General features: G+C 36.5%; 1 protein-coding gene across 1 annotated transcript in view; it reads right to left on the bottom strand.

Annotated features, from left to right (window-relative positions):
• LOC120091813 (sugar transport protein 13-like) overlaps window positions 1–222 on the bottom strand; it is a 3,537-nt gene extending 3,315 nt beyond the window's left edge. The window contains exon 1 of the mRNA XM_039049950.1: window positions 84–222. Coding sequence (XP_038905878.1) covers window positions 84–222 — 139 coding nt within the window. The remainder of the gene's footprint in view (window positions 1–83) is intronic.
• Between the last annotated feature and the right edge of the window lie 11,571 nt (window positions 223–11,793).

Below are 11,793 nucleotides of genomic sequence, written 5' to 3'. Positions count from 1 at the left end.
TATATATATTGTAAAAAAGAAAATAATTATTAAGCACGTTTTTGTTTATGTATAGAAAAAGCTAGAATGTTGCCCTAAATTACCAGAAATGCCAATGTCATAACCGAACATGAGGCCTCCAGTGGAAACCATTATAGAGTAAAAGATAACAACAGGAGTGATCTTGGCGTTAAACTCCACGAAAACAGGTTGCGGAGCCACTGCAAACTCCGCTGCACCCATCAATTGAATTCTCTTGGCTAACAACGAATATTGACCCACCTGATTTTGGATTAATGATTATCGTAATTTGCAATAAAAAGAAGGGGAAAAAAAAAATCTGTGAGAAAGTTGAATTGGGAGGGAGGTGATTTAGAAGCAGTAGTGCTAAATTTTAGGACGTAAATTGGCTAAGGATGGATTTCTCTATTTCAGACAACACATTTAAAATCATCCAATTTCCTCTTATTCATCTTTGTCTTTCCATCTCTACGGTCCATTGTCCACTCATGGAACAACAATCTAAATTTATTAAAAATTAAACCTCTTTCAACTTGAAATAGAACGCTTCCAATTACACGTTTAATTAAGTACCCTCTATCTAATTCAATCTTATAACCTTAATTGTTTGCTCTATGAATCCCGGAATGTTTTGTTTCTAGATTCTTATTTATTACTCTCTTTCTTTCTGATTCTTGTACATACCTACCTTTTTTAGCAACTTTCCATGAACAAACTAAGGAATTTTTCCTATTTTTACTGTTTCAACTATTACCATCAAGTGTCTAAGAGTAGAATAGTGAGAGGGAAATTGCCATTTTTCAAGCCACAATGAGAAGATTTGTTCTATAAAATGGTGATCATTTTTACACTATTATTATCACCTTGCATCTAACAAAAATGTTATTTTATCATGCACAGATGAGAATTTAATTTAGTGAATTTTGGAAAGATTTATTTACCTCCGTTTGGTAATCATTTTTTTTTTTTAAATTTAGCCTATAGATATTCTTTTCATTACCAAATTTCTTCCTTTATTATCTAATTTTTATCAATGGTTTAAAAAGAACAAGCCAAAATTTGAAAGTTAAAACAAGTAACTTTCAAAAAGTTGTTTTTGTTTTTGGAATATGACTAAGAATTCAACCAATATACGTAAGAAAGAAATAAACCATTCTAAGAAATGAGGAGAAATTAGGTTCAACTTTCGAAAACTAAAAATGAAATAGTAACCAAACGGAGCCTTAATAATCAACCATACCCATTGATTTTGTACCCTACAGAGGAGAACACAAAACAAACTAGAGCTAGAGTTGTTGTTGTTGTTATTGTTGTTATAATTAAGGATATGTTTACCAAATCATAATGAAAATCAGTATAATCGTAATGGAATTCTATTGATGGATCAATTGTAATGATTCTGAATTATAAATGTAATTGGATTGCTATTGATTGTATTTACTTAAAATTGTGACTTTTGACACATTTATTGTTACCGTTATCATTACCTTTGAGGGTTCAAACGTAGCGGTAAGGATAACACAATAAATGTGTCAACACAATTTTTTCTCTAGAACAGTTACAATAGTGGTAACCATAATTGTCACTGTAACTGTAATAGTAACAATATAACGTAATTTTCAGATGCAATATGATTGAGCACGCTCCGTAATAGCATCGAAAATCTACTATCTTACTACCTCTAATCTACCCATTAATGATACTTAATATGCTTAAATGCTTATATTTGTAGAATCTTGAGTAATACAAGCATTCCGGAGCATTACGCGTCATTAATTTGGAGCAATTAGGAGCTAAAAAGCGCATCTAAGGCTTCAAACAAGAGTGAAAATGACAGAAGTCCCCCCAGGCGAGAGCATCGCGGTGCCTTACAATGCTGGGACACGACGCTCTTCACACAACGCTGAAAAATGGTGCAGCGCCACAAGACATCGTTGAAGAATGGTGAAGCGCCACGATGCTATCCTGTACTGCAATTTTTAGTTCATATCTTTTTATCTGAGTGACCGCTTTGGGCGAATGACCACTCGTTTTCTTCTTTTTTTTCGTCCTCTATCAATCTATGACATTATATTTTAGAGTTATTTCCATCTTCTTTCTATGATTAAATCAAATGATGTCGGTGTTTAGGTCGGTGCCCTAAATCTCGTGGGTTTTGTAATATGTAATTTTTTACACACGAATAATATATTTAATAAAATAAGAAGTTGTTTTACTAAATATTTAGTTTGCATTAACCTAATCTAATAAACTAAGATCCAAGGTTATTTTATGTAACTTAAGCATGTATGTGGTTGACATACATGGATCGTGTTTAAGTAATAACCTAAATGATTTGTAGTATAAGGATAAGGTTAGGTATCTTATCCTAGTGTCACTACGGATATGACCCACTTTGTAATTGTTTAAAAAAATTATACAGTGTCACAAACAATATGATCCTAATCGTTCATGTAGAAACGTGTGAGTAGGAGTATCCTATACAAAGAGTGTGTATAAGATTGGACTGCAAAATGATTAGCTTGTTAGGATTAATGTCCTAATTCTCCCGGAGTCTCGTGATTTGTAAACTATACACATTGTTATGAATAAAATAAGAGTTATTTTATTTTGTATTTACTTATATCCAATAAACAAAGCTCCATGGTAATTGTATGTAACCTTAAGCATGTATATGAGATATGCAAAAGGATCATGCCTTAAGTGATAACCTAAAAAGATCTGTAGTATAAGGATTAAGGAAGGATACCTGATCCTGGTTATACTACAGATACGACTAGCTTTGTAGAGGTTTACAAGTGGTGTGAACGACTACAGATGGTAGATCCTGACTATTCATGTGGAGACATGCGAGCGTGGTGGTCCTATACAAAGAGTTTCACTACAGGAAATTTGACTTCTCCCGACGTCACATTTCGTTGAAAAAATGTGGAAAATTCATTAGGAGAGGATCTCCCGACGCATAAGCGGTTGTCAGGAGTTTGGTCAAGAGAAACCCGTCGGGAGAGGATCTCCCGACGCACTTTTAAACGACATCGGGAGTTATGGGGGAAATCTCGATGCATTGTAGTGCATCGGGAGTTCCCCCATAACTCCCGACACCACGTAGGCGTCGAGAGTTCCCTTTAACTCCCAATACCACATAGGCGTTCGAGTTCCACCATAACTCCCGGCGCTGTTTTAGAGTGCGTCAGGGGATCCTATATGTGTCGTTTGTAATATATCGTTTGTAATTTTTTAAAATTTGATCCGAAAACCTGTAAAACATATTATATCAAATAAAGATTCACATAAACGAAAATGAAGTCCGTTTTATAACAAGTAAAAAAATTACAATATCCAAACGAAGTCAATACTAGAAATTACAATATCCAAACGAAGTCGATAAACATTCATATCACAAATACATAAAAGAAATAAAATCAAAACAACATCTAGAACACTTCTCGAACACAACATCTTCAACAATTGTCCTAGCTCATCTCCAAACAGCATTCTAAAATAAAACATAAACAATGAAATGTTATATCGATAAACATCCACAACACGTTCAAACTCCAATACGAGTGGTAATGAACATCAAAACGAGTAAACAATGATGACCAAAACACATAAAACTCAAATTTGTCCCCAAAATGGTTTGATGAATGAATATATGAAACTGGGTGTAACTTAGACTGTAGCTAACTATTTCTCTTTGCATTAATAATTTACGTTTAAAGGGAAAATAGAGAGGATCATCCCAATAAAATAACACTACTTTCTCCTTATTTTGCTTCTCATCACAACAACGAAGACAATAAATGACAATGTTGTTTCTTCTTTTTTTGACACCAAATAAAGTTTTTTAGATACCAAATAAACCAAATGGAGAGAATAAGAGTAAGAAAGTGAGCAAAAAAATATGTGAGAAAAAAACAATTAAAAAAAGAAAGAAAAAAATAAAACAAAATGTGATGCCAACAAAAATTTAAAAAGCTTATCAAAGTGCATTGGAAAAAAAATGGTCATCCATACAAAAATTTTATAAATCAATTTTTGATCATCCTTACAAAAATCTCATAAAACAATATGTAATTTTAATTTTACTTGTATATGTGTGTGATATGTGGCATCATTATCATCATCATTGATCAAACCATTTTGTCAATTTGTTAAAAGTTGTTCAAATATTTGAGAGAGAGAGAAAATGAATGTGGCTGAAATAAGGGGCAGATGAAAGTCTAAACTTCAAAGAATAGTATAGGAGAGAGCAAGAGGCAAGGAGAGAGCAAGAGGCATGGAGAGAGCGAGATTCATGGACTGTGATTAGGCTTTTGAAAAATCAAGGCATGGTGGGATGCTTATCTAATCTGTATGAGAGTGTTGAAGCTTTAAATGACACATATTTACAACTAAATCAGAGCAAAGACACCCTTTTGAAGCCTAAAGTTTAACTGTCTGGCTTTTCCTTGCTTTTGCCTAATATTGAATCTTCAACTGATCAAATGAAGTTATACATGTGCTCTTATAGATGTGACTATAAAGTTTCTAATAATCCTAAATATCTTTGTCCGAGTTGTTCGTATGTTATGAACCAAGTCTGTGAATTATTGAACCCACAAAATAGTGCAACCACATAGGCAAAAACAAATGTGGGAGGAAGGTTTGTGAAGGATGTGGTTACTTACATGGTGATGGATGATTTGACTGTGAAACCAATGTCCACATTTCTAGTATTACTCTCCTGAACAAGTTTAATACCAAAGAAATTGGTGCTTTAGTGGAGAAAGTCATTACTTTGGATGTTAATCAGGGTGTGAAGCTGCTGAAGGCATCTTTGCAATCCAAGACTGTTCTTACAGATGTCTAAACTTTAACTAATAGTATAGGAGATAGCGAGATTCATGGACTGTGATTAGGCTTTTGAAAAATCAAGGCATGGTGGGATGCTTATCTAATTTGTATGAGAGTGTTAAAGCTTTAAATGACACATATTTACAACCAAATTAGAGCAAAGACACCCTTTTGAAGCCTAAAGTTTCATTGTTTGGCTCTACCTTGCTTCTGCCTAATACTGAATCTTCAGCTGATCAAATGAAGTTATACATGTGCTCTTATAGATGTGACTATAAAGTTTCTAATAATCCTAAATATCTTTGTACGAGTTATTCGTATGTTATGAACCAAGTCTGTGAGTTATTGAACCCACAAAATAGTGCAACTACACAGGCAAAAAGAAATGTGGGAGGAGGGTTTGTGAAGGATGTGGTTACTTACATGGTGATGGATGATTTGACTGTGAAACCAATGTCCACCATTTCTAGTATTACTCTCCTGAACAAGTTTAATATCAAAGAAGTTGGTGCTTTGGTGGAGAAAGTCATTACTTTGGATTTCAATCAGTGTGTGAAGCTGATGAGGGCATCTTTGCAATCCAAGACTGTTCTTACAGATGTCTAAACTTTAAACAATAGTATAGGAAAGAGCGAGAAGCAGGGAGAGAGTGAGAGGCACAGAAAGAGCGAGATTCAGGGAGAGAGCGAGATTCCTGGAGAGAGCGAGATTCAGGGACTATGATTAGGCTTTTGAAAAATCAAGGCATGGTGGGATGCTTATATAAATTTTATGAAAGTGTTGAAGCTTTAAATGACACATATTTACAACCAAATCAGAGCAAAGACACCCTTTTGAAGCCTAAAGTTTCACTGTCTGGCTCTACCTTGCTTTTGGCTAATATTGAATCATTAGCTGATCAAATGAAATTATACATAGGCTCTTATAGATGTGACTATAAAGTTTCTAGTAATCCTAAATACAGGGAAAGAGCGAGATACAGGGAGAGAGCAAGATACAATTGAATAAAAGGTAAAAAAAAAAGGCAAGGAGAGAACAAAAAAAACACATCAAAATCTAGTTGTTTGGCTACCATAATTACAGGATAGCCAATAATTCTTTAATTATCATAACGCTACTTAAGACATAACTAAACTTTGCTACCATAACTGTAGAATATCAACATATTAGAAAACTAAATAATGTAGTAATCATACCAAATTTGATGGGTCTACTCTCTGTGATCGTACCATGTCTTCAATCATCTTTTTCATTTCTTCCATCTGTCTTGCATGATCTTCTTGCATTCTTTTCTAAACGTCTTCAAGTTCCTTAATCTTGGATTAAGACTGTTGGAAATTTACTCTCACTTCATCTATTCCCGTTTTCGTTCCTTGAGTAGATGACGAGCTTGATGAGATGGTACTCCTTCTTGACTTAGGCTTAGGGCCCCAACCTAGACAATTTGAATATCCGGGTCCTCTACCCAAAATCGTCTCACGGATTTCATCCCCTCTTAGTCGTTGAGAACCTTCTACAGTGAGGTTGCATTGTAATTCCAACATTTGATGCTAGACATAATAATAAAATGGGTAAGAACGAGCGACTAAAGTTAAAAGTGAAAAAAAAAAAAAAAAACACGATAGTAAAGAAAAAAATGTTATATGTGCACTTTCAGCTGCCTTGTTCACAAACTTACCACCTTTAGAGTGTGTTTCCCTAAATAGATCAACACGTCCTATTTCTCGACCCTTCTTTGCCTGCAACTCTGTCTGAATTTCCAGGAATGACTTCGATCCACCTACGTGGTCAAACGGTAATTTTTCTCTATTCTTCCTATTCGTCACAGTCATTTCCTACATTTGAAGAAAAAAAATATGTCAATAGTGTGATGTATTAGTAAATGCAACAAATGATACACGCCATAAATATTGTAATTGAAACGCTTCACTCTCGAAGCCGCCCCACAAAAAGTACCAATCTTCTGGCCTATTTTTAAGCCAAATAGGCAAACTGGCACGTGCTTGCTGAGGATCTCCACATTTTCAGTAATGTCTGTGTAAATTTGTACTAAATTCTTTGAAGGAGTTTTGCATTTGATGTTCTATAAAACGGTTAACTCATTGACTGGACAAATCAAGTACGAAATAAGCCTACAAAAGAGGGAGGGAAGAATTAGAATAGATGATGTTCATGACTTTAAAAGAATAAACTTATAATTACTTACCAAAAATTGACTTTTAGCGCATTCTATGAACTCGTTTGGAACCTCAGCAAAAGTACGACAACGTACTGGAAATCCAGATCTCACGGCGACGCCGATCGCATTACTAAATCATACCGAATGTTGAGATATCGGTTTCGTCTTCCCCTCATTTTTCACAATTGTAATTCTCCCATGTTTTTGGACGTATCTTTCTAACTCGATGTTCCGCGAATACTCTCGTTTCTTCTGATTGGATGATGAGCTATTATCAGAAGAATAAAAAAATTTAAACAGATTATGATGTCTTTCAGTTAACAGAATATATTTCAAAATATACTAAACTGAAGTATCACCCACAGAAGATACCGTGTTGACTAGATATAACTCCTGGAATTCTTCATCAGCCTCCTGTTTTCTATTAGCGGTTGACATCGTATCTATACAAACACAAAAAAGAGAAAACAATATTAAATTAACAATAAATACGTGTAAGCTAGAGAAAAACAGAATTTAGTAGATATATCATTACTCATCATCATAATCTAATTCAAATTATTCATCAGCACTTGAACTATTATTGGGAGATAATTGTTCTTCATCATCCTCGTTTATGAAGTCATGATCGCTATGTACAATAATTGGTCTTTCCACAACTGTAGGATCAACGTCAACTTTGCATAAAGTAACCTCCTCAATGGTTTCATCCACTCGGATGCCATCTACAATTTCTAGTAAATCTAGTTGTGCGTTTTCAATATCATCCACTTCCGGTACATCCCATAATTGTTTATTTTGGACTACTTGAACAACTTTCCAATTGCTACCATGCTTGATGTCATCAATGTAAAAGACTTGTTGTGCTTGGATAGCAAAGATGAACGGCTCGTCGACATATCAAAAGTGTGATGTATTGATCGATTTATATCCTAAATCCACATGTGTCCTATAACTTTTGTTGTTATCTGTGTCAAACCATGTACACTTCAACAAGTAAACATGTCTTTTGTTCGCATATTGGAAATCTAATACTTCGTCTACAACATCGTAGAAATTGTTATCCACAGTTGTGTTCTCACTAATCTCCCCGACCACTAGGACTCCACTATTTTGTGTAGCTTGACGATTATCACGCTCTACAGTGTGAAACCGTACCCCATTAACAATACATCCATTGTAAGAGCGCACCTCAGACAAAGGCCCCATTACAAGTGAAAAGCAATCATTAGAGATATCTTCTCTCTCGCGCCGTTATAGAACCTGATAATTACTTATACATTAAAAATGAATCATCCCTAAACTGTTGCCTACAAAATGGCTATGTATACTTGAGATTTGAACCAATCGGGAAATTTGCGTTGATGTTTTATATATAAGTCAAAGGCGCTTTGAGCTTCACGACAAATTAACCTCAAATGTTGCCTACAAATTTGATCATTTCAATGTTATATCAAAGAAGATACCCTAGAATTTAGAAAAGGAAAAAGTTTGAAACGTACTTTTGATAGTCTGTTATTTTGTGCAATACACTTTTCCTCCGCTAATAGCGTCCGTAAAGTTGACGCCCTTAATGGTCGTACCCTCTGCCTAAATAATTCAAATTCACCAAATATCTCGTGATTGGGAATTTTATCATCATTTCGTTCATCTCTACTGAATCTCGTTTCAATTCCACTTAAATATCGCGAGCAAAATTTCCATGATTCATTCATTATGAATGAGGGAGAAGGGACTGGACAGCTTATAAGGTTGAGAACGAAAAGTAATATGACTTTGTTTGGCACAAATACATATATCACAATTTAGAGACGATATATTAATATTGCGGAATAAATGTGGAAATAAATATTTCATATACTGAAAGTTTGGATGTCCTAAACGATAATATCATAATATAAAGTCATTTTCGAAAGTAGAAAATTTTAAAGACATAAAACCAGTTCTATGATCCTCCCTAGAAGAAGCATCGTCAGAAAGGAAGTAGAGCCCCCTATCGTGCCGTGCAGTGCCGATCGTCATCCCCGACTTCTGATCCTGAAACACAACAGAATCTAGTGAGAAAATAGCCTTACAGTTCAGATCTTTTGTAATTTTACTGACCGATAAAAGATTATATGAGATTTTGGGCACATGAAGTGTATCACGTAGTACTAAACCATCAAAAGGAGAGGTATTTCCTTTCCCTGCAACGGGACAAAAGACCCGTCTGCAATTCTAATACGTTCATTTCCCGCACTCGGACAGTATGAAACAAACAATTCTGAAGAACTGGTGAGATGATTGGTGGCCCCTGAATCTTCAATCCAGGGTTTCTTGCCATTGATGCTAATAAAGCCAAAAGATGGAAATGTACCTGATTGCGCAATGGCACTCACCCCGACAGCACTCAAATTGGTGTTACTATTGGCTGAGGGCTGATGCTATGTATTCTCACTAACTGAGTCACTTACGAGTGCACGCCCAGAGTTTGATTTGTCATGTGTCTGTCATCTCCTACTGTTTGGGGGCCTGCCGTGCAACTTTCAACATTGGTCCTTCGTATGCCACAACTTCTTACAATTCTCACAAACAGGTGTGAGCATTTTATCACTGTCAGAACTAGATGCCTTTGTAACAAAGGCTAATGCAACAGTGAAAACAACCAGAGGATTGTTCATAGCATGTGATTGATCCTCTTCCAGTCGAACCTCTGAACAAACTTCCCTGAGAAGGAGTAGGTCGTTGACCCAATATGCGACTACGAACACTGTCAAATTTTGGGTTCAATCCGGCCAAAAACACATATACCCGATCTGCCTCTTCAAGTTTCAAGTACTGGGCCCCATCTTGTGCGCAGTTCCAGACAATCTCTCGACAAATGTTCATCTCTTGCCAATACACTGATAATTTATTAAAGCAGAAAGTAACATCCATGGTTCCTTGTTTGCACTCATGGACCTGTTTGCGTAACGTGTACAATCGAGATGCGTTCTGTCGCTTCGAGTACAGATCTCTAGTTGCCTCCTAAATATCTCTAATGGTTGTTGCATAAAGTAAGGGTCAGCCAATCTGTGGCTCCATACTATTGATGAGGACAGACCATAATAGAGAATCCTTCCCTTTCCAGATTCTTTCTTGAGGATCGCCTAAGATAGGTTTCGGAATTTCTCCTGTCAGATACCCGAATTTGTGCTTTCCTTCTAGGGCCATTCTAATCGACTGGGACTAGGAGAAATAATTCTACCCATGCAGTTTCTCTCCAACCAGAAATCATGCAGAATTTCCCATTGAGCCAGTTAAGTAAGTTGTATTGGGCAAAATAAGAACGAGTTTACCAAATTCTCTGAACAAATTGGTTGAACCAGTTGGGGATTTTCGCCAAAAATTGTATCCAAATCTGAAATCTGCTATTGTAGATAAGCCAATCATTGTCTCACATCGTCTGGTTAATAGACTGAACTATAAGCGGCTGGAAACAGGGCGGCCACTGTCGACTAGACGGACGTCGCCGACGGGAAGGTCATCGCTAGTTGGGAGGTCACTGGAATATGTGAGGATCCCAGCCGGCTAGACTGCTCGAGGCGGCCGCCGGTTTGTCGCTGGTCAAATGCTCCTAGGGCAGAAAAGGAATGGGTCGGATTTGCAAATGTTGTGCATGAGGCGGATCTCCTAGGGCAGGCTGGCGTGAAATCAACCGACGCGGACGTCGGCGCAACTCCTTGAAGTACGGATGGTCTCGTCATGGCGGCCGGCACGAAACCAATCGGCGCGGAGGTATGCGCAAGTCGGTAGGTCTGCGATGGCGCGGAACCCGTCTGTACTTCGAGGGTTTGCGAGTTAATGGTGATGGAATCGGATTTGTCTAATCTTTGCGAGTTCAGCTGGATTCTGTATGGAGAAGGCCGATCAGAACTTCTGTTGAGTGAGGCAGCTCCCACAGATGGCGGCTCTCCATTGACTGTAACCGGACGGCAGAAAGAACTCCGGTAAGGCAGCTTGAAAACACTCCTTCACAGCTGCTCGAATTTTTCATGTCAAAACTCGAAGATCCATCAACAGAAGACAACTGTGGATGGTTCTCTTCCATAACGTCTAGAGTTCCGTCCCCTAGTTCTGATACCATGATGAAATATAAGAAAAGAGAGAGACCAACACACAGTTTACGTGGAAACCCTAGAACGGGGAGAAAAACCATGATAGAGATCTTTTTCTTATTATTTTTAATAAATAAACAGTAGAGTCCTAGGGTAAGAGACAATTACAATAATACCCCTAAAGTAAAACCCTGCTTTCAACAATTTTCTGTTTTGATTTATTATCTTCTAAGTTGTGAGGTTTTCTATCTTTTGAATGATTTTGTTTGAAGTTTCCTTTAGCAAATAGCCTTTCACCACTAGGATAATCCTTTCTATCAATCTGTAATTCTAGCTCTCTAGTTCTTAGGGCTGAGATTATAGTGCCTGTGCTTATACTAATCTTTCCATACTTCAGAGCATTTTTTATTTCTTTATAAGGTTCAGGCAAGGAGTTTAGAAGCACATAGGCCTCATTTTCATCACCAAGTTTTTCTCCTAGAGTTTTAAATTCAGCAACAATTTTCTTGAACTCGTCTAAGTTATCAGTTAAAGTTTTAGATGAATCCATTTTAAATGTGAAGAATTTCTCCTTAAGATACATTTTACTAGTAAGATCTTTAGTAGCATATAACTCTTCTAGTTTAGTCCATATTCTATGTGTAGTTTCTTGATCTAAAACTTGTCTAAGAACACTGTCACTAAGGTTTTGAACCATCGTAC

The sequence above is a fragment of the Benincasa hispida genome, chromosome 11 (assembly GCF_009727055.1).
Source record: "Benincasa hispida cultivar B227 chromosome 11, ASM972705v1, whole genome shotgun sequence".
Classification (NCBI taxonomy): Eukaryota; Viridiplantae; Streptophyta; class Magnoliopsida; order Cucurbitales; family Cucurbitaceae; genus Benincasa; species Benincasa hispida.
This window is presented reverse-complemented; position numbering and strand designations above follow the sequence as displayed.